The sequence below is a fragment of the Sphaerodactylus townsendi genome, linkage group LG09, assembly GCF_021028975.2.
Source record: "Sphaerodactylus townsendi isolate TG3544 linkage group LG09, MPM_Stown_v2.3, whole genome shotgun sequence".
NCBI lineage: Eukaryota > Metazoa > Chordata > Lepidosauria > Squamata > Sphaerodactylidae > Sphaerodactylus > Sphaerodactylus townsendi.
Window position 1 is genome coordinate 44291675 of NC_059433.1, and position 23365 is coordinate 44315039.

The window sequence follows — 23365 nt, forward strand, 5'->3', positions numbered from 1 at the left end:
GGAAGGCCCAGGTGTAGATTATTTGTGATGTCTTTATTGTGATGTTTTATTGTTTTCAACCTTGTGCAAGCTGCCTAAGACTTTGGTAATCAATGGGGTGTACATGAAACAAACAAACAAACAAATAAATAAAGGAAAATATTTATAAACACAAACCCCTTTATGGAAATAAGGAGTTCTCCAGATTAGGCTGAATGTATAAAAAGGCTATCAGTCCCACATTCTGTGAAAAGAAAGGTAAGGAAAGCTGTTACTCAGCAAAAAGTAAAAGGTGCAATTTTCAGGATGAATTTGCTCATAGAATACTTTAAGAAGTTGTGTCTTCTAGGATACATAGGGTGTATGAACAATCCAAAAAGAAAATGCAGGATTACACAAATTGGTACATTCAGCATAGTTGTGGTTCATAGGTATAATCTGATGGCAGACTACCTCCTAACACAGGAACTCACACTATACTCCAGCACTGTATCTTCTCAGTGACCAGAACTCCCCAACCCCCATCACAGGTCTTAACCAGCTGTTACATATAGGTAGGCTTTTTTCCATTCTCATTTTCCTTAGTTGCAAGTTCCTCTTGGTTCCCCCCCCCCCCCTTACATGTTTTTCTCCCTCTAGTGGTCGATTAGATATTACACTGGGGTGTTGTGTGGTTTCTGGGCTGCATGGCCGTGTTCTAGTAGCATTTTCTCCTGACGTTTCGCCTGCATCTGTGGCTGGCATCTTCAGAGGATCATTTGCCAGCCACAGATGCAGGCGAAACATCAGGAGAAAATGCTACTAGAACACAGCCATACAGCCTGGAAACCATACAACAACTCAGTGATTCCAGCCAGTTATTACATTGTTTTATGTCCAGCGTAATATATTTAAACTACAGGTTTTTACACTGGACATAAAGTGATGCCATTTGAAATGACCATTAGAACGAGAAAAACATATGCATAATAGAAATCAGTCAACACTTGACTAGAACAGGTCTTCAAGTTCATTATTGGACCTTATATGCCTTGCCTTTGTCAAGCACCAAAGCTCACTTAAAGATATCAAATATTTAAGTTTTGTGACTTTATGTAGTTAGCATACATCAGTGTGAATTCAGCACTCTTCACATGCCCTCATTTTGTTGGGGGTGATGTACAAGGCTTGGAATCACAAAAGGTTGATTGTATTGAAAACAAAAAAATCCAGGCTTTAAAAAGATCACATTGTTTAGAAAAAGGGGTTTTTTTATTCTTCACAGTCTTTGAAAATTATACATCTACAAAGAACAAACCAGTAATCTCTTTTCATTAAAAATGTAACTGCAGTGTAGCAAGATTTCCAAACTCTGAGTGACTGGTCAATTCATTCCTGAACCAGACCAATGCAATGGAACAAGAGGGCTCCATGCCATCACAAGAATGAACGAGTCTTTGAATCACAGAACAGTCTGCATGGGAAAACAGTTCCCCCTATTCTTTCCCAATGTATCTTCCTATCTGATAGCAGTTAGGGCTTGTAAGATGTCTTTGCTCAACTAATTTAGGAGACTCAAGAAGGCTATTTTACACTTACATTTACCTCCCTTTTCCTTGTTTATATTTATGTACAAGAGCATTAGGCAAAGTAGTAGGCATGAACATGTAGTAGTAGGCATGAAGTAGTAGGCATGCACAGGATAGCTAGGATTTGCCCCATCTTGCACAGGAAGGCATTCTTTTCATCTACTTCTGGAAGGAACTGTTGATTGCTCACTTCCCTTCTGGTTTAGGAAGAGTGCAACTAAAATATGACAGTTCCACCAAGCTGATGCTTTAGCCGGTATCCAGTAGTTAGAAGATTTCCAGGGTTCCCTAGAGGATCTATTAGTAAGCTCTGCCAGAAAAAACTCTTAAAATGGATCCCAGCACACTAAAGACGCTCCCTCACTGCAGGAAACAGTGGCCTTTGTCCCAGAACGCAGTTGTGTGTTTTGACAAGCAAAACCTTTGCCATATCACATGGGAGGCAACACCCAACACAGAGCAGCTCAGAGTAATAGAGCTAGATGAGACAGAAGTATATTTTTCATTCAAAATAAATGGTGATTCGATCTAGATAAATCCACAAAGATATTGCCCTTTAGGGGAAACATTTTTTGCCGCGGATTCAGATAAATAGTGTTGGCAGCCTAATTAACACAACAAAGGTTCAAAAACTGATTAAAGTATAGATAAAGCTTTATTCGGGGATTAATATACTTGATAATAAAAAGGAAGGAGAGAGAGTGCAAGCCTATGCAGAGTTACTCCAGTCTAAACTCCCTGAAATGAATTATGTATACCTGAGTAGGTAATTAAAATATAATGTTGTGTATTCTAAGCTCTCTCAGCCCCATCTATCTCACTGGGTGTTTGTTGTTTGGCTGGGGGGGGGGGGGGAAGGCAGAAGGAAAAGGAGATTGTCAGCCCCTTTGAATCTCCTTACAGGAGAGAAAGAGGGGGAATATAAATCCAACTCTCCTCCTCCTCTTCTTACTTCTAAATGAGAAAAAAAATAGCTGTGTAGCCAAGAGAAAGCAATCTGGATTGGAAGAGTAGCATTACAAAATTTTTTAATGGTGCACATTTTGCAGGGGTGTGCACTTAGATGCTAAGTAATCAAAATCCAAACGTTCCTCCCAAATACTCCATTTATTGTTCAAAAGAGACAGTGCCCCACATCATTTCAGACATGAATGGGGTTATTTGTGTGTTAAAACAATAAGTAAAAGCTAACAGCAATAATACCGAACAAGCAAAGTGGTGGTTTTGCAAGCTCTGCCCTGTCCTCACCTGATATGTTCATGGCTGATACCAGGATCATTCCACATCAGGGCTCCCCAACCTTTTTCAGGCTGCAGGCACCTTTGAAATGCTGACACAAGGTGGTGAGCACAACCACAACATGGCTGTCATGGGAAACAGAGTCACCCATGTGGCACACTCTTTAAAAAATGGTTCCAAGCAAGGTGCTGGTAGGTGCCATGTCACCCAGGTGGGCACCATGTTCTGCTCTACATTCTTGGTAAATGCTGTGCTTACTCAAAGGCATTTAACAGCCCAATCCAGAGGCCACCATGGCCAGAGACGTCTCTGCAGCAGCTCTGCCTCCAGAGGGCTTCTAGGAAGCATTGGAAGGCAGCGAAGATCTGAAAAACTCGGCTGCCTGAAAGCCCTCCATAGCCCCAAATGGACTTATACCAGCATTTGGGTGGTATAAGTTCAGTGGTGGGGTTCTAAAAGAGCAACCACAGGTTCGCTCCCCCTGCTGTGCGCTCCCTTGCTGCCCACTTACCTGGCTGCTGCGCCCCCGGCCTCCCTTTCTGATTTTGGGTGGGGGGATGCGGCCTGATCTGCGGTTGCCCTAGGATTCCAGACGGTTAACAATGGTTCGGCAGAACCAGTGCAAATCAGCTGAATCCACCTCTGTGTAAATCCAAGGGTTACACTAAGAGCCCAGTGGCGGCTGACTAAACTCAGTTCCATCCCCTGAATGCTCCCAGTTGCACTGGCATTTTCCTGGGTTGTGTGCAGCTGAGGTCCACGGTGCCTGCCCACCTTCTAATTTTCTCTCCTCACTGGCTAAGTGCCACTTATGCTGGTGGGGTGGGCACACTGGCAAAACCCAGCGCTGGCTCCAAAATCCCATTCCCCCCCCCCCCCCCCGTATAGGATTGGGCTATAAAAATCACATATAGATCATTTTTGCCCACTATGCCATATTACTTGTTTTCTTGGATTACCAAACCTCCTTAGATCTGTTCTGCAAGATAGCAATAGGGACACTTTCTCTTAATCTGAAATTTATTAAGAAGGATCTCATAAGTGGCAGGTGTTAATACCGGCAAATTTCATTCCAATGGATAGGGGAGAAAATTAGACTCTTATTGGTTATAGTTCTATGAATATTTGTAGGACTAGGAAAAAAATGCCTGGTATCTGAGGAACCTTGTCAAGATGAAGGATGCCCCCAATTTTCCCCTCAGAGTTGTGCTTACCAATGATGTCTTCAAGCCTAGTGTCTGTCCTGATTGTGCCAGAACTGGAGCTGTGCTGAGAGGGATCATAATCACTCATAGGCTGCAGTAAAAACTTAAGTTCAAAAAATCTGCCTCCTACTGATTATAGATAGCAAGTATATAAAAGTGTGAAATAGAAGACAAATTTGTCTATCAGTCTTCAAGCTGCACACATTCTTATCCTCAATTCTATAGGAAGTCTCTATAGTTTATGTGGGGACAATGCTTGAAGCAATTTATATGTAGATCCAGAATATTTCTGAACCAAATCTTATATTTTGTGATTTAGGCTGATCTTGATTTGAACATGGAGTTGGACTAGATGGCCTTTTCCACCTTTACAATTCTGTGATTTCAGTTGCTAAATATAGAACAGTTTGGGATATTATCTTCTACAAAATTACGGTTAAAAAATTGAAAAAATGTTTACATTTTCAGAAATCTACACTGAAATATATCATTGTGCTAACAAAACTTTTAATATTTCAATATTCATTGCAAAATTTTGAATTGTTCATAAATGAAACATTTACATTTTCACATTTTACAGTTTAATAATTGCTGCTCAACAAAAACGTAGAAAACTATACAAGATTATGCTAACTGAAATGATTGCTACTACAACAAAATGGCTCCCTTTGAACAGTATAAAAGTTTTAATGACAGTAACAATCTTTTCCCATTTTGGTTATGCATATTTTACTATACAGGTACTTTGTAGCCAATCTGGCTAGTAAAGTTTTCTTTTTTCTGGACCATCCATTAACTTCAGATGTAACATCTGTGGTTTGCTGCTGCCTCTTTGTGGGAGAAGACAAGATCCATTCTTCTCAACTACAACAAACATAAGCACAAGTTATGCATAAATTGTTATCAGGTGGCTTAAAGGCCAATCTTTTATTTGTTTTTGCTACAGATCTTACATTCTGTAGGTTGTAAGAATACAGAAAGAACTATTCCGTGGACAGCCTGGAGAAACATACATCACAAAATCCTCTGGTAATTAATGATTTAAGGGATGTCTTCTAATGAGGAGACAAGAACAACTTCAACCCTTTCTTTTGCACTTAATTTATTCTTGCTATTTTCAGAGGGGTTTTTTGGTTAAAGGATCATCAAAATAATCCTATTCTCCATTTAAATCTGCTGAGGGGGATGAGTGCTGCCAAATCCCAATACAATAGAGGAGCACAACACTGCATGGGTAGGGAAGCTTACACTGCAATGACACCTTGTGCCAACAAGAGGCTCCGTTGGCTGGTATTCTGACCAGAAGACTGAGTGGAATTGTGGGGGACATAATGAGGAAGAGGGCAGCTGGAATCCTGGGCTCACTCTCTCCTTCCCTGAAATGTCAGATTTACATTACATCCACTGTTGTGGGTTAACATGGTGACACCTCCTGAGATGAGGAAGAGATGAAACAAGTCAGACCCAGCCCAGGGCTCATTACAGAGGAGGAGAACTTGCAGGCAGAAGTTGTAACAGGGGAGAGGTCACAGGCAGAAGATATGGCACAGTGCCCTCAGTCCTTAGGTCGTGCCTGAGACCCATCAAGTGGCAGCCTCACCTTTGGAGTCACTGCATCCTCTAGAGCAGTGGAGGAGTTTAAGATGTAAAATTCAGGAGAGATGAAGAAGCCCAAGATTGCTGGGTCAGAGGAGATCAATCCCTGACAGCAGCATTGAGGCAGACAAATTACACCAACCTGAGAATGGCGAAATAATCTAATTAACTGCAGCCAGCTTCTCTGTCCCAGTGAAATAATTCCCTATGTAAACAGCCAGTGAAGGGAGCCTTGTGTGGGAGCAAAATGCTGCTTGTGTGCCTGCCCTTCCAGCTGAACCATATGCTGCACCCTGCAAACCTCTCTCTTCCAGACCAAACCTGACCACGCTTTTTGGCTTTGCTCTCACCTGCTCTGATGCTTTGCACTTTGAATTATTTGTGCTTGTCCTTGGACGGTATCCACTGTTCATGTCTCCTGTCATAGCCAGCTGCCTGACTCTGGACATCAGCCAAAATGTGTCATAAGTTAACACATCCAATGGAGTTAAGGGAATCCTTGCCCCTTGGTGGTGTTTCCCATTGCTGCTTTAAGTGGCAGTGGGAGAAAAAATTTAACAGGCTGGGTCTGGCAGACCTAAATGGAGTTGATGGAAAACCTTCAGCTACCTGACTTCCCTCATCTTTTTCCACCTGCAGAATTACAATGTCATTTATGATTCTGACTACTCCACGGAGCCAATCACCACAACCGCATCACCAAAAGTATGCAAATTTCCGCCAGAAAACACATTTCATGTTAGGACATGCAGCAAGAGGCCACTTCTCTTTTGCCCTGAACATGGAGAACTAGGAGAGCCAGGAAACTTTGGGGTGGGGAGGTTGGCTAAAAAGCAAGCAATTTGTATACATAGACTATACTAAAGAGAGTTCAAAAAAAGATAGATGAACACCACTAGCTTTCTCAGAACTATTTACTCATGAAGAAAGTGGGAAGCACAACCACCTCTTATTACTGAACATATTTTCTACCTGTCTTCAGTTTTTGCCAAATGCACTCAGTTTTGAATGCATGATAACAGCCATGACACATGGAGCAAAAACAACAATGGATGAATAAGTCACAAACATAGGCATGAGGAGGAACTGCCAAAGGATAGCAAATTCCAGAGCTGAATTTCTCACTGCCATGAACTCACAAGTTCATCATAGACAAGCCACTCTCCTTCAGATTCTGTCCCCTCTTTGTCCATATGGAAATATTAACACTGGTCTGCCTGACAGCATTACTATAAGAATCAAGAAAAGTAATGTATGGGAAGCTATTTGAACATTCATCAAAACAGCTATAAATACTATGGATTAAAAACATTTGTCTATCACATTTTTACTGAGCTTTTGTTCCAAGAAGCTCACAGCAGCTTACATGCTTGTCTCTGCTACTATTCTATCTTCCTATGTGAGTGACACATCCAAGGGCAAGACTAAGTTGATCCATGGCTTCAAAGTTGAGTTTAGATCTAAAACTTGGTCTCCACAGTCTAAAGACTGCACCACAGAGATTCTCACCATTGCTGTCCCCGTCCAGGATGGAACGAATGGGGCTGGGCAAATGGAAAATATTCTAGAACATGTAGGGGTATTGGTCAGTGGCGTACCAGGGGTAAATGGCACCCAGAGACAAATTGTCTCCAGGATGCCCCCCTCTGGGAGGCCAGAAGAGAATGCAGTCCCGGCCTCGGAGACCTTCTTTTATAAGCACTGAGGCTAGGGGTGGGGCTTGGGGAGCAGGAAGGGGTGCACGAAAACGACGAGGCAGTGGCATATCTGTCCCTAGGCAGATACGCTACTGATAATGGTCTATGTGCTAGTCATTTTGACTACTTTTGAGACATGCACATGCCTTTACTCTGGGGGAATGTAGCCAGGTGTGGAATCTGGGATAGAGTTACATGCTAAGCCCTAATGAGCAATGGCTGCACACGGTCCTTTCGGTATTAAGTGGTTGACATCTCTGGATGGGTGAAAGGTGGAATGTTCATGGCAGACTGATTCTAGGTCTTTGTTCTTGCAGCTATGTGATTAAGGGAGTTGCTCTGTAAATAGGATGTCTGTTCCAATCCCATTGCTTCTTTTTCCTTTCTGAAATTTTATTAAAATACCGGTATTTATATCCTGCCTTTCCAAAAGAACCCTCAAGGCGAGTTCTGTCTTATGGAAGCCTCAAACTCCCACCCTATTTTCCACCACATTGTTCTTTTCCATGGAGTTACCAGTCAGCTTTTATTCTTTCCTTATGCTTAGAGCTCCCTTCCCTCTCTCTTGCAAAAAAGTTTCACATCAGAATCTAGTGTATGTGTGTGTGACATTATTAATGTTGTCAATCTGGATTCTTCTTTTGGGAAGCTTCTATATTCCACATACAAACCTCTGACTGCTAGGCCATGCATGACTCCAACAGAAGAGATTAACAATCATGAGACCATACTTATGCTTCTTTGTAAGGAAGAAGTATACGAATCAAAGGGTATATTCACCACATCCCCACTATTGCCATGGTTTGGCTAGTGAAAACCAGGAACACACCAAGCAGAAGCCACAGTCAGCAAGTGACAATGCAATTAGGGGGGTGGCAGCAGAGTTTCCTGGGCGGTTAAGGCAGCGGGTGCATTGGTTTTTGCTTTATGTTTAGTTTCTAATGATATCATGCTGTTGACTTTAATGCTGACATAAAGCTGTAACTATGTTATGTCTCTGCTATCACTGACACAGCACAACTGTAAAGAATATACGACAGAATATCGGAGAAGCCTATCACAATATTATGAACTGGGATGTCAATCCATGTGATAACAGATAGAAGTACTATGTAGTCATCTAAACAGTAACAAATTCTGATAGGTTTAAAAAATAAATATAATGAATAATATAATGCAGAATTGGGATGACTACATTGCTGACACTGTATCTGAAAATTCATGCCAAAGGAGGCACCCCCCCCTCAAAAGAGCAGCTTTTTATTTGAGTTCAGTATAGATCAGATTAACTAATCTTAGTAACCTTTTAAATATTTCTCTCCGCATTCTTTTTGGAGGACTGGGACTATCATTCACATCAAGCGCTTTTGATCGAAGTGATGATTTGGAGCATCGGCCTGTTGGAGTCATACCTACAAAGATCACAAATATGGATGCTATTTTAATGCTAGTAACTATACATTCAGAAATAGACTCAAATAGATAACTTTACATTAGATTTTAAAAAGATTTTGCAACCCACAAAGATATCTGTAATTTAGGAGTATCATGACCACTAATGCCTGATGCATTATGCGTAGATGAAATTGGACTCAAGGGAATAACTTTTATTCTACTCTGTGTATAGCCTGAAATCAAGCTCCTTCCCTTCTAGACTCCAGATTGAAAAGAAACAAGTAACATAATGCTTATTTCCCTAGCAGGTTGAACTCCAAGCCCTCCCTGTCTGACAGGCCCAAGCCTATGAACTGTTCTCTAAGGCTACCAGCCTTTCTACTATGTTTTTAATGCTTTATTTCCTCCCAGGGTCTCCAAGCAGTTTGCATAATTCTCAACTCCCCCATTTTACCCTCACAATGAACTCATGAGATAGTTAAGACTGAATGGGGAAGGTAGGGCCTAGGTAGTAAGCTTCATGGCCAAGGACACGAGGGGCCCCATTTGACCCTCTAATTTCTAAGATGAAGGGACTTTTTGTTGCCCAGTTATATATATATATTTAAAAACCCTTGGTCCTTGCTATTGGGGGGTGGGTTGTGAGGAGGTAGGGAAGCATTCCACTAGTATTTTCTCTGCAGTTCATAGAGACCTCCACTACCCTGTCCTACCCTGCATTTAGGACTGTGGGGTTTCTACAAAAGGGCAACCACTTTACAAATAACTCAGCGTAAGATGCTTGATTACAAGTAAGATGTTACAAACACAATGTACACACACACACACACACACACACACACACACACACTCCTTAAACTTTGCCCATACAAATATTAACTAGGGCTGACCCTGACTAACTGAGATCTGACAAAATCAGACTAGCCTGGGGCTATCCAGATCACTCACTCACTCATATACATATGTATACACACAAACACACAGTGAGAAAATCTGTTGCACTATAGCCAAATATTTTTATATAGTCTAGAAAATTCTCTTAGGCCGTTTCCGCACGGCCAGGATGCGCCCCCACGCCGCCAAGAGTTCTGGCGGCGTGGGGGCGCAAGCCCGTTCGCATGAACGGGCGAAGCGGAGGCCAGCAGACGGCAGGCGGCTCCGCACGGAGCCGCCTCTTCCCCCGTCCCCGCCCCACTCACGGTGTCCTCATCAATTAAGCCTGCTGGGCGTTCGCAGCACGCTGCCCTCCGACCCCTGGAGGTCCGGAGGGCAGCGTGGGCGGGCGCTGCGGCGCCCAGCTGGCGGCTGATGATAAAGCGTGAGTGGGGCGGACGGGCTGCGTCTTCCCGGTGGCGTGGTTTGCACCGCGCCGCCGGGAAGACGCTTCCTCCCCAACAACAACCCTTTAGAGGGTTGTTGTTTAGGGCGGCCTGACGCCGCCCTGGGGGGAGGGAAGCGCAGTCAGGTCGCTGCTGCTGCGTTGCAGCAGCGGCGCCTGTGCGAACGGCGGCCTGGGGGCGGCGTTTTTAGCGCCCCCAGGCTGTCGTTAATGGGCCGTGCGGAAACGGCCTTAGACATTACAGAATACAGAAAGTCACTATTTTGCCATGTATTTATTGTTTTTATTTAAATGAATGTTTATAATATTTTTGCTGGATGATTTAAAGATGTACTTTTGTTTTGGGGCTTTTTGTATATTTTATGATTCTGATGTTTGCTACCTTGAGAACTGGATGGCTGGAGAACAAACTAAATATATAAAACACAATAAATGAAGATAAAATCAGAATGCAGTAATAAAATGAATTTTATGGTGAGCTTTGCCTATGCTATCAAAAGTAGAACAGTTAAAAGAGGTATATTTACATATAATAACTTTTTGACTTCATGACATACAAGTGAATACATACCTATTTTCTCCTCTATTGACTTGAGATCCTTCTCTTGTTCAGCAAGTTCTTCTTTCTTTTTTTGCATGTCTGGAGAATTTAATGACTGCTCCTGCTCTTCATGTTCTGCATTCACTTTATTAAGTCTGACAACTGTTGCGTGGTACTGGTGAAGGAGTTCTAACAGGCAAAAGAACAGTTGGATATAATTGGAAACTATCTGTAAGCTATTTCTACTATTTCCTCCATTCACAAGACCAAAATTCTCTTCGTAAGGACCCTGAAGTTAAAAGATGGGGAGGGGTGATGTTTAGGATAGTAAATCCTCTATAGACTCATAACAGCTGCTAGAATACTGGAATGATAAGAGAGAATTATCCCCTCAAAATCTTCCATACTCAGCTTTTCTGCACAATTCATTTGAAACGTTTTGAGGCAGGAAATAAAACATTTCCTCCATGGAGTTCCACATTGTTTTTAACCCCAACCATTTTATTTCCAGCCACAAAATGTTTTAAATAAATCCCTTTTTAAAGCAAGTCTCTGTCTGAAACATTTTGAAAACATCCTCAGTTTTATGATCTACTGATTATGTTTCCCATGCTTCTCTGAACTTCCTCCTCAGCGCCATCCTCTGAGCTCACTCAGTTCCCCTTGTCTATTTGAAGCATTTAGCTGTTTGTTCTTTTATTTGGGGGGGGGGGGGGCGGCAATCTTTGAAGCATCCAGTATACGAGGAGCAGAGGATGCAGCACAAGGCTGTGAGGTACTGATTCAACATGGAACCAAAAAAAAGGGGGGGTGTCACAAAATGGCAGCCAGGAATCAAGGGGGTGAGTGCAAACAAAAGGAAAGGGGTCTGACAATGTTTTACAAATGTTTTGGGAGATCTGTGCAGAAAAAGCCACTTTTTAGGAAAGGAAAGGAAAATACCACTCCTCCCTGCAGCTCTGAACCAATGCAGTCAATGTTAAAGGGCAACTGCACTAACAGCAGGATCAGATGAGCTGAAAAGCTATTCACCCTAGCCTTACAGCTCAGTAGTTTAGCTCTGTGTTGGAAGGGGGAGACATGGATTTCACAACAGTTTATTAATCCTCAATTTCTCACAAGTTCCAAACTTATGAAAATCTATTGCAGTCCATATTCTTAAGGACATTGACACTTTTTATAATCACAAGAGCAGGCAATTAGCAGCATATTCTGCTGCCCATGCACGGCTGCACAAATTGGAGCGCTGAACTGTACAAATGAAATGAAGCTGTAATGATCACAGAGTCAAAGAATGGATGCTCATGCATATTTTCCAAGTATCTAAAACTATTCAAAATTTTTCTAAGATGATGCACAGAAGCTTTGTATGATGCAAGTCCAATAAACCAAAAATAAACAAATGGAAACTAATAACGTAATACCAAGATTCTTTAGGTAAGATCTGCAAGAGTTGTGATAACATTCAACATAAATTATTCATTTGACTTTACAGAAGGGCAGGGGGGTCAAATCCAAACAAATGTAAAAAAGCTACAGGGTCAAACTTCTATTGTCTTTGGATGCATGTGGCAGACTTAACTAATAATATAAATATATTTTAGTTAAAACATTCTAAATAAATTTTAAGTATAGCAAAAGTTTAACACAAAGCTCTATAACAGATTCCATATATAATGTTCTTAACACACCTATCTGTGTGGAGAGAACATTGTACTGTTGTGGCAGAGGTGCTGCAAATACCATTCCTCTAAGTTTATCCACTGGAGGAACTTTATTCTGAAGGCCTCCAAATTTTCCATTTGGGCGAACTCTGTCTCCTTCTCTTGTCAGTAAAGTTGGGCAATATGCAAATTTAACAACCTATGTAAACAAAAGCAAACAGAAATAATATTTAATATATCATAATAATAATTATATTATAAATATTTTTTATTATGTGGGGGGTCCTAAATCAATATTTTCATAACTGAAAAAAGAAACGTGCTTAAAAACTACAGCTAGGTGTATGTTATACATCCATCAAACAGGGAAAACTGGAAATTTTCTTTCCTACCTTCACAACTTCCTTGAAGTCAGGGGGTTGAATCCAGAGCAAAATTTTGGCATGCACTAGAACGTTTGTGCAAGTAGAAATTCAAGAAAAACAGAACAGTTGTTGATTGCACTAAAACAAACTTATTGTATATTGTATGCTCAGTTGCATTTTTGCTGCTGCAAGATGTTGTGTGTAACCAATTTCTGGGCAATGTATTAGACAGGAAGTCATGGTCCTAGGTTTGCAAGACCTGAGCAAGGCTGTTAACGATAGGACGTTTTTGAGGACGTCGGTTCATAGTTGCCATAAGTTGGAAGCTACTTGACAGCATTTGACACATACATAATAATAGGGAGAAAAATGCTAGATGTTGCACAAGATCTTGTACCAGCAAAACTGCATGAAATTCAGTCATGCTTTCACTTGCACATCTCTTGATCCAAACCAGAAAGTCCTTTCTCTGGGAAAACAGATATCAGGAACAGACCAGGAGAGAGAGTGACAGTATAATGCTAAACAGAGTTATGCCCTTCTAAGCCCAGTGACTTTAACTGATTTGGAAGGATGCAACTCTGCTTAAGATAGTACTGAAAGAAATCCTAAGTGGGCCTTCTTGAAAACGTCTCATTCTATTTAATGGTGCTTATGTTCAGGGAACTATTCTTAGGACAGTGAACAAAATCTTCTCTTCTCAAAACATTTCCAGTACAGGTGTAAAGTAACCCTGACTGGAACACCAGGAAGATATGTTAGTTATAACTGCAAACCTTTTCTGCAAAGGCTACATCAAGAGAAGCCATCTTGTAGCGCCTAGAGAAGTCTAATGGGAAGACTCCATATGCAGAGGTACAATATCCTTATATCAGAAGAGGGCATAAAGTATATGCATAAGATATTCAGATGTTCCGCACAGCAAACCGTTTATTAACATCTCCAAGAGCCTCCTCCTACACAGATTCAGAAAGCTGGCTGCCCACAAAACAGTCAGGGTTACTTTACACCTGTACTGGAAATGTTTTCCTGTTAAAGGACATTATACCACAAGAGTTATGTCTATGGGCCTTTCCCCACTTTTCCCTCTACCGCCATCGCTGTGCGCTACTCACTGCACACGTCATTTCTGGCGTGCGCCCTGGCTTCGCCACAACCCTGCACTCTGCGCGGGGTCGTCAAAAGGAGCCATTTTCTCTAGCACCAGGAATGACGCGCGCTGAGGGGGCGCGACAGCGGCAGCGTCGGGGCGGCTGCGTTGTCGCCGCCCCTGCAGTGGGCAGTGCCCTGGGACCCCGCGCTACTTGAGGAGAGTAGTGCGGGGCTTAAGGTAAGTGGGGAAAGGCCCTATATGTTTTACTGAATTATTTTATATATTTTATTTTAAATGATTTTAATGTTGAAGTATTGAAACACAGAGAAGATGTGATATTTATGGTTTGACAAAGCATGTTAAGAAAACCTAACTAAAATATCTAAAAAGTGAGTCCCATACAATAGAGACTGCAGTGAGTAAGGAAATCCAAGTCTCTGTTTAAGCTAGGATGACATATTGTGTTTAATTTCTTGATGAGTTCTAATTGAGCCTTTTCATGTTATAGTTTAAGTTTTCCTGTAGAACAAGGACTTTCAAGTCTGTGATAGTATGTCCCAGGAGAGCAAAATGTCCCCCCACTATCTTCTAGAGGATTTGACTTCTTATGTCTGATTTGTGTTTGATTCTCTCACAGAGACCAACATATTTGTCCAATGAAGAAAGCAGAAGGGCATTACAGGCACATGATGTGATATATTAAATTAGATGATGTGCAAGTTGATGAGCCCAGGATGGTGGAACTCATATTATTAGGTCCTGAGACAATATTGCTTTGGTATATGGGAACAAAGTCAGCATCTTGGTCTGTTACAAGCTTTGGTTCCTGGGTTTGTGTCTCTGTTGAGTAGTTCATTGTTGTTGGTGACAAGCTATTTTTAGAAAGGCCTGCTACCCAAGGTCTGAGATTGAAAAATATCCATATACCGGAGAGGTTGTAGGTCAATAATGAAGCAGTGAAGTGGTTTAAGTTAATGAGCTGTAGGCCATGACCAATGATGCTCTATTGTTACCCCCTCGGGGTCTGTAGAAGGCTGGCCAAATCTGGTTTTGTGAATCTGTTCCTTTTCATTACTGGGTGGGTTCTTTAGTCCAAAAATGTCTTTGGTCCATCCCCTAGGTCAGAGTTCCTGCCTGAGGGATCACAACAAATGTGATTCTAACCAGAACTTGACCGTTGGCTATGGTGGTAACTGGAAGCATGAAGTATGTTTAATGGCCACCAGGTTTTTCATATAAGGTGGTGCTTATGCATTCATAACATAGTTTCACAAAATGTCCAAGAAATTTACTCCTTGTGTGGACTATTTCATACTATGGTTGATGCCTGAGGGGCAATTGTTGAAGTCCTGATGGAATTTCTGGAAAGCATCCTTCCCATGTGTCCAGAAGATAAAAATATGAATAAATCTTAAGTACAAGATAGGAGTTAATGAACAGGAGCTGAGGGAAGCATTGCTCTAAGTCAAGTATAAAGAATGTTTGCATATTATGGTGCCAGGCAGGTGACCATAATAGTGCCACAAGACCCAGAATGGTGTAGTGATTAAGAGGGGTGGTTAAAGTGTCTAATCTGGATTCCTCACTCTTCCACATTAGTGTACTCTAATTTAGTGAACCAGGGTTTTGTTTTCCCATTCCTAGATGAAGTCGGCCAGGTATGCTTAACGTAAGAGCCACATAGAATAAACTTCAGATGTTTTGACTCACAAGTCATGAACAAATAAAAGACAAGTTTTTATTGTTACATGCCCATTCTGTTTACACATTTTTATATAAACATTAAGAAGCACAGATATGTAATAATTGTTCATGTATGTATTTTTTATAATTTTTTATTAATATTAAATGAGACTATCAAAATAAAAACAAAAGGGATAAAAACTGATATTGGTAATGATAATTATAGTCTATTACTGCTAGTAGAAATACTGTGAGTCATTTAAAATCCAGCTGATATGTTGTGAAGGCTATATGAATTACAAGGGCTACAGGGCATTGGGCACTTTTGTATCAGCCCCCTGTGCTCAAGCTCTTACTGTCCCTTGGGCCTTCTTGCTCCATAGAAAAGGGGCAGCAGCCCAGCCACGGACAAGGCCACGCACAGCAGCAGACAGGCTAGAAGAGGGGGAGACCTATTCCACCAACCAGCCTCTCTGGCTGCAAGCCACACATCATGATGCAAAGAGCTGCATGTGGCTTGTAAACCCTGGTTTAGCAACCCCTGATCTGCATCACAAATAAATCTGGCCTAATTCCAGTACAGAAATTGGAAGCCCTATCTTTTCATTTTTGATTGAAATAAGCATTTCTCTCTAGGTCAGAATGCTAAAAAGGTAAATATAAATCTGGCAATGAATCTATTGCTTGAAAAAACAAAGAAAAGATTGGACTATTTCTAGGAATAATACATATTTTCTCCTGATTTAAATTACAACTTTTAATGTAATGTTTATAAAACTCATAAACCTCATTTATCGGCAATTAAAACTCCAAAGCAACCTCTACAACATTGTAAGGAACTGTGGCCATTATACATTGTGCATCCCTGAATCCTGTTCTCAACGCCTTGCACAATTAGACAAGCACAAACACCCCATCTGAAGGTATAATACATACCTCTTTTCTGTAATGATTGGCAGCGTCTAAACTGTCAACAATAATGGTGTCTCCTAAGATCAATCCAAACACTACAAAGTCAAATTAAACAATTATATTTCAATAATGAAACATCATACTATCAACCACTATGTAACCTAGTTCTTACTTCACATCAGTACATGACATCTTGATATGGTAGTTTGATAGAACTTTAGCATTTCGAACAAGAATGGACCAATGTCCCCCCAGGATACTAGACGGGAACAACTGCGATGAATATAACATTATCAAGTATAAGAAATTCAAATGACTGAAATTCCAAAGTGCATATTACATAATCTTGTTTTCCACAAAATGCTAGCAGAAAGCATGGGTGAAAATCCTATCTAGATAATTTGGTTTAACAATGAGTTTCATAAACAATTAACCAAAAGAGCATACTTTTTCCAATACTTTGGAAAAAGTATTGCATTATTAATAAGTTAATAACAATAACAAAAAAGTAATGCATTATTAATAATGCATTGACAACTGCCATAAAATATTTAGAAATCATTAGGCATATTTTGCCTTTCAATGCAACCACTAGAAACTCATATCATTCAACATGTGAAGCTGACCACTGTATTTATAGTCACATTTCGTTTACTTATTTTGCCCCAATTTTCCATAGTTTAGTAAACACTTTAACCCCCCCAACTTTTTTTTTAAAAAAGTCAGACTTTTTTCTCCTTATCTTTTCACATTACAAGACTTCAAAGCCAGAAAAATGCTGCCACTAAGATGTGTTTGTTTGTAATATGATTCCAAGTCCCACTCAATGACCACTTACCTGTCTGGCAGTTTTCTTGGTGTTCTGGAAATGTTAGCAAATGTCTGGCAAACACTGGATTTCCAAGAGGATCGAAACATTTCCTTCCATTTCGAAAGTGAGGTAAAGGCCTGATTAAAAATAATTTTTAAAAGTTACAGAGGGGTAGATGAATTAGTCTGTTGCAGCCAACACAGCACAGCCTTCCTTGCAGCATCTAAAAAACATAACACTTTCGAATATATAAAATAGTATTGAAAGAAATACCAATAATATAAAAAGAAATACCATAGTGGTGTAGCAAGGCGGGCTGGGGGAGGGGCTCACTATACTAACTAAATCCAAAGATGGTGATGGAGTAGCAGCATCATAAAGAGGCTCTCCTATGACTAAGTAAATTTTTCCACTCGTTAAGTGGTTGGAATAGTCTGAGCTATTAAAGATAAGGCAGAGGCTATCAACACCATTCTCTTCAACTTTGCAAACCTCAGTTCTTGGCAGGACTTTTATCTTTTACTTTTTAACTGTGCTGATTTGGCCGGCACAGGATCTCAGATCAGAGGGACTACAGGTCCCTGCCTGAAGATACTAACACCTCATTTTTGAAGGTGTTAAACCATTCAACTGCTATTTAAAGCTGGACATTTGACAAGACTTTCTTATTTATTCTAACTAAAACTACATGATTAAAAACTGATTCTTAAGTTGCATTATATGTCACTATCAGACCTCATGGATGTAATCCTCCAAATCAGTTATTGTGAAACTTCTATTCTTTTCAGTAGTTTGTGGATTTATGTACACTACATAGATTAAAAAGATTTTCTAAACAGTGACTTTGGCTTATGCAAATTGCAGCATTTATTTTGGAGTATGACCCTGACATGTGGTGTAGTTGTTAGTGTATAAGACTAGGAACTGGGAGACCCAGGTTTGAATCCCCTTGCTGCCATGAAAACTTGCTGGGCCAGTCACACATACTTTGCCAAGCCTACTTTACTTTGGATCTCCACTGGGGAAAAAGGCAAGGTATAAATCAAGTTAATACATAATTCTACATACCTGAATACAATGCACCATCTTTTTAGATGCAATGCTGAAATCAGAAACCTGCATGAGAACATTGTGCTGTCACTAGTTCCTGTATCTCTAAGGGCCAAACTTTATGTTAGGGATCTATGTGATGTTAGGGATCTATGATCATATCCTTCAATGTCCAAAGCAATCAGAGTGGTTCTGATATCAAACAGGACCATGGACACTGGAGTGAGGAGGCAATTAGCTCTTCCTCTTACATCAGTCCTCCAACTGAAAATGGTGCAATGGCAAAGTTCTGTGCTCTTTGGCAGTGCATCTCTTCTGTTGTTAAAACTAGGCCCATGCACCATGTTTGCATAATATGGAAAGATTTATAAAGAAACACGTGGATCTGTTGCCACCTTGTCTAGCTCACCTCTACAAGAAAATAACTTGAAAGTTTTTACTTGGAAGGACATTTGCAGAACCTCAACTCAAATCTTATGTACATATACAAGAGAGCAAGTCCCACTGGATAAATATGGACAGGTACTGAGTGGTCAATCTCTAAAAGAAACATAACATTGCAATTTCTCCACCACACATAACGCACTAAAAACAAAAGTGAAAATGTTCATTAAAACTGGCTCTTGAAAATAAAAATTTAAATGAGAAACAAAAACACATTTTACCTGTTCCAGTTTGAAAGGTTCTTCTTGTAAATAGAATCAAGAGGCAATACCTGCTGCCGCCCCTGAGTTTCATCAAAGATACGACGAGCAGCAGTAGTTGTCAGAGTGACTACACAGTCCATGTCACTCGCCAAATGCCATGAGATAACCTTTGCTGCTTCATTCTCTTCAATTGTTGCCAAGTGTGCAATCTGGTCCATAAAATTTAAAACAATAAAGGTCAAAGTTTGGGGGTCAAAGTTTTCCAATTATCAGCGTAATATCCTCCCACCTTCAGTTCAGACAGAAGGCATGATGTCAGCTTCAGTCTTGAGGCGTGGCTATCTTTGCTGGGACTGCTGAAAGTCAATCTCCCAACTTTGCCATAGCTTAAAAAGGGGCTAAAAGCTATACAGGAAACTGACTAAACACAGAGACAATTTTCTGTTCATGACAACTTGTAGACCATGGTAGATCCCTAGCAATGTTTTAGGCTTCTTGAGCAGAATTAGTAAGTGTCATTGGAGAAGTGTGTACCCACCTCCTATATCCAAGGATGAACTACTGTAGTTCTTTAGTGAAGGTAACAAAAATTTTTTTTATTATTATTAGTTTTAATATCCCACCCCTCCCCTTTGGGCTCAGGGTGGCATACAACAATCATCAAACAATTGTTGCTGTTTTATTGCAATTGCAAAATGCAGATCTGATCCATGTATTCTGGACATGTACAAAACTTACACAGATTAACTTTCTGCCGAAACAGATTATTGGTGATACTTTATGCAGTAATATACCACCAGATCCTAAGATAATTGTGTTTGGATATTTTCAAAAAAATTAGTTGCTGGTTCAGATACTAAATTAATATTCTGCCTACAGCTGCTAAAATTGTTACTGTGGCATCCTGAACAAACCAGAACCCTTTTCTATAAACAGGCTGGTTTAACAGTATCTGGAATCTAGCCATCCTAAGAAAATCAAGACACCAACAAAGGCTGCAAAGAAACAATTCACTACATACAAATAGGTTTTGTGAACTCTATGTGATGTTAATTATGTACTGGAATGAAAAAATTATAAGACAAAAGATACTTTTTTCTTTCTATGGATTGTTATAAATACCCTTCGATTCCCCCTTTTCAAGTTCTTATGCAGAGTAATGTATGTAACAATTACATTACAAAAACTGAAACTGCAAAAAAAGTATTTATTTTACAAATTTCCATGTAGATATGTAAACAAGTTATTGTCTTATTTTGTTAGAAATTTATTGGTGTTATGAATATAAGAAAATAGAAAAAGGAGCATGTGACAGAGAGGGCATGTGTCCTCCTTCAACTTTTCCTGTGCTAGAGAAAGCTCTATATCATAGTCTATCTTCAGACAGCCTTTTGTTTGGAGCAGTGGGAGGACGGGCAGGGGAATGGGGAGGGTGGGGCTGGTCCCAGCAGAAAGGGAGGCCTGCTGCCGCTGCCTAACTGGACCTGGCTTGCTCTTGTGTCAGAGGGGCAAGCAATCTGCCTCACCCTGCCAGAGAGCCACCTGAGCCACCAAGCAGTGGGAGAGTGTCCCTAAATAATTCTAATCATGTCAGGTCTATGGCCTTTCCATTTTTTTAATTTACCCTGTGATGGGGGTGAGAGAAGTTAGTTCTCAAATTTTCCAAAAGTAAGTAACACAACACTACAAAGAACATTTGTGAATACTCATAAATACACTCTGTTGTCACAGGCTGAGATAGGCAGGAATATTAACTGTTCTGTACAGAGTTAGGGATATGTTTACCTTGCCTAAAACATCTTGGCTGCCTTTATTATAGTGGGCAATTCCACATGTTCTTCTAGGTTGTCTTTTTATTTCTTCCTGCTCAGATTTCTTCTGTCTCAGAAGTGAGTCAACATGCTGCAGCTGAAGAATTAAGTCAGAAACAGAATATACTTTACTATGGTTGCCATCCACCAGGCTGGATATATCTCCTGAAATTACAACTGAGTGACTGGAGATAGAGATCAGTTCACTTGGAGAAAATGGTTACTTTGGAAGGTGGTTTCTATGGAACTATACCACATTGAGGTCCTGCCTTTCCCCAAACCCCACCATCACCAGGTATTTCCTATCATTTACTAGCAACCCTGTCATTCACTAGTATTACAAGTACTCGTTTGGTTATAGTTGCTTTTTTAAAAAAAAGGTCTTGTTCTAAAGAGTCTAATTAGATGCTCAAGCAAAGTCTTGTTCCACCTTGTCTTAAAAGGCAGGAAATGGAACCACTACAATTTCCTCTCTATAACTACTGCAGTGAAATTTAGAATATGTTCCATTTTCAATTATACTGCTCTAAGGGCACTTTCGAACATGAAGAATAATGCACTTTCAACCCACTTCCACAATTGTTTTGCAAGTGGATTTTGCTATTTCGCACAGTAAAATCCAGCTGCAAAGTGCATTGAAAGGGAATTGAAAGTGCATTATTCTGCATGCGCAAAAGTGCCCTAAATGGCTCGCTCTAGCCTCAAAAAATTGAGATAATCAAGGCAACAAAGAAAATGAAAGATATCCACTTTGTACAGTGGAAAACAAATTCAACCAGCAAAATAAAACTAATTTGCAAAAGCTGAAAAAAGAAAAGGAAAAAAGGCAACCCCCTATTTTATTTGTGTAACAGTTGTTACATTAAAGAATGTTAAAGTTATAAATAGCAAAATGAATTCAGGCACTCCCAAATATCTGGAAGCTTGTGATTTTTCCATTATGAATATAATTTTTTTTCTAGACAGCATCAATGTAGATTAGTGGTGGCTTCACAGCACTGTTCATTTCTAATTAACACAAGAATCTGAAAGTTACTAGGCATTAGCAAATGGCTAATTATTGGAATCCTAGACAGGCATGTTCTGGTATGTTTAAACTGAGGGTATTCTCCTTCCTGCTCCACATGTAACTGTGCTATAGTTGCATCTCATGGCAAACCTATTGTGTGCAAGTGACCACGCTGATCAACTCCTGCTACTTGTGGGCAGGCCCATCCAAGCAGCGAAGCAGGTGGCAGTGCATGTGTGCTGCTCTGTTGCTCTCTGAGATGCTTCCTGGTGGCACAGGAAGGCTTGGGGGGGGGGGGAACAGCCTCCCCTGCTGCCGAGAAGCTTCTGTGGGGCTAAATGGACTTACATGACTGGATTACCTACTGCTGGTGTAAACTGGGCAAATGGCTGGGAGGAAGTCTACTAATGTCAGCTCCTCCCCCGGCCATGCCCCCGGACCATCCCTGATGCAGCAGCAGTGGCATGAGTGCTGGGGTGCTGGTGCAGTGTCTTGTGTTGCATCCCAGTGCTGGGGATAGCCAGCGGCAGCCACACACTGGTGGTTTTAACCAATCCACCAGGGTAAGTGCCCCAGGAAGAGCATTTCTGCCAGCAGAAGCCTGCTCCACCTTCCACTGGGATGGGGCTCTTTGTCTCCAACTTTGACTGAGATACATTATCTAGATTTTGCACTTTTTTGCAAGCCATTCCCAATGTAAAAAGGGTGGATACAAATCCCTCAAACAAGTTACTACAAAATATTTTATTCTGCAATTTGTAGTGATATTTGGCAAGATCCTGCACTGGACAAGAAAATTGTCATCAGCTTCAATTTCAAAATAACTCTCTTGCACTGCAATTCCTATAAGCCAGTCTCCATATGGAAAGGGGAGTCTATCCTGCCCTTCTGCAGCGTGGAATTGAAAAAGAAAGAAGATGGAATGGAATAAGGTAACACGGCTTCTGCACTTTGGGAAAAGAGGGGTTCACCAGGAACAGGGCTATTATTTCAATCTCTTCTTCCATATTTGTTAAGAGTACCTATCCAGTAAAGGAATGCAAGCTTTTTAAAAAGTTACATCATTTAGATATTTGGTATAACTGAATAGAATATCTTTATATCTGATCATTAAGAAAGCAAGCAGCCATACAACATTCGTCTCAGGTAGATCAATCTGTTGTTTTTTCAGTTCAGCCTTCAGGTGGGCCTCTTTCATTTTTGCTTCCTGAACCCGACCTGAAATTATATATAAATCAGTGGAAATGAGTTAAGGATGGGTTGAGGATTAGTTCACATAGAACATTTATTACCTGACGAAGCCAGTGTCAAGTAATTACTTATATCTCAGATCAAACAAAAATAATGTCTATGGTAACAATTCATGCACTCAGTGAAGAATCATTAAATGATTCTGGGGTCAAGTCACTCTGCTTAATTTTTCTATGTGATTTGGTATACTGGTGTATAACACAGAGAAAGGTCACCATGAAATTACCAGGCCATGAGCTAATAGCTGCCTATGTATTTGAAACAAAACACTTTTTTTCAGCTGTAGTAACAGAACTGGCTGACAGAACACTAGCTTGTATCCAGAAAACTGTCAGCAGAAGACAGGTAGATGCACTTCTCCCGGGACATGAATCTTAGTCATGGGATCAAGGTGGAAAAAAAACTTAATGAGTTGGGTTGAGTGTGTGTGGCTACAGTGAGGAGGAGCGACTGGGCAAAATCATCCTCTCCCTGTTATGAAAACAGAGGATTTTGCACAACTGCTCTTTT

General features: G+C 40.6%; 1 protein-coding gene across 3 annotated transcripts in view; it reads right to left on the bottom strand.

Annotated features, from left to right (window-relative positions):
• Positions 1-1211: 1211 nt before the first annotated feature.
• Positions 1212-23365, bottom strand: part of SMCHD1 (structural maintenance of chromosomes flexible hinge domain containing 1) — a 97253-nt gene continuing 75099 nt past the window's right edge. For all 3 annotated transcript variants that reach the window (XM_048507563.1, XM_048507561.1, XM_048507562.1), the window contains 9 exons: positions 22737-22822; positions 20570-20692; positions 18803-18993; positions 17115-17224; positions 16301-16371; positions 12251-12422; positions 10590-10748; positions 8588-8696; positions 1212-4855 (listed from right to left, as the gene is read on the bottom strand). In XM_048507563.1, the coding sequence (XP_048363520.1) occupies positions 4852-4855; positions 8588-8696; positions 10590-10748; positions 12251-12422; positions 16301-16371; positions 17115-17224; positions 18803-18993; positions 20570-20692; positions 22737-22822 (1025 nt within the window). In that variant the 3' untranslated portion in view covers positions 1212-4851. The remainder of the gene's footprint in view (positions 4856-8587; positions 8697-10589; positions 10749-12250; positions 12423-16300; positions 16372-17114; positions 17225-18802; positions 18994-20569; positions 20693-22736; positions 22823-23365) is intronic.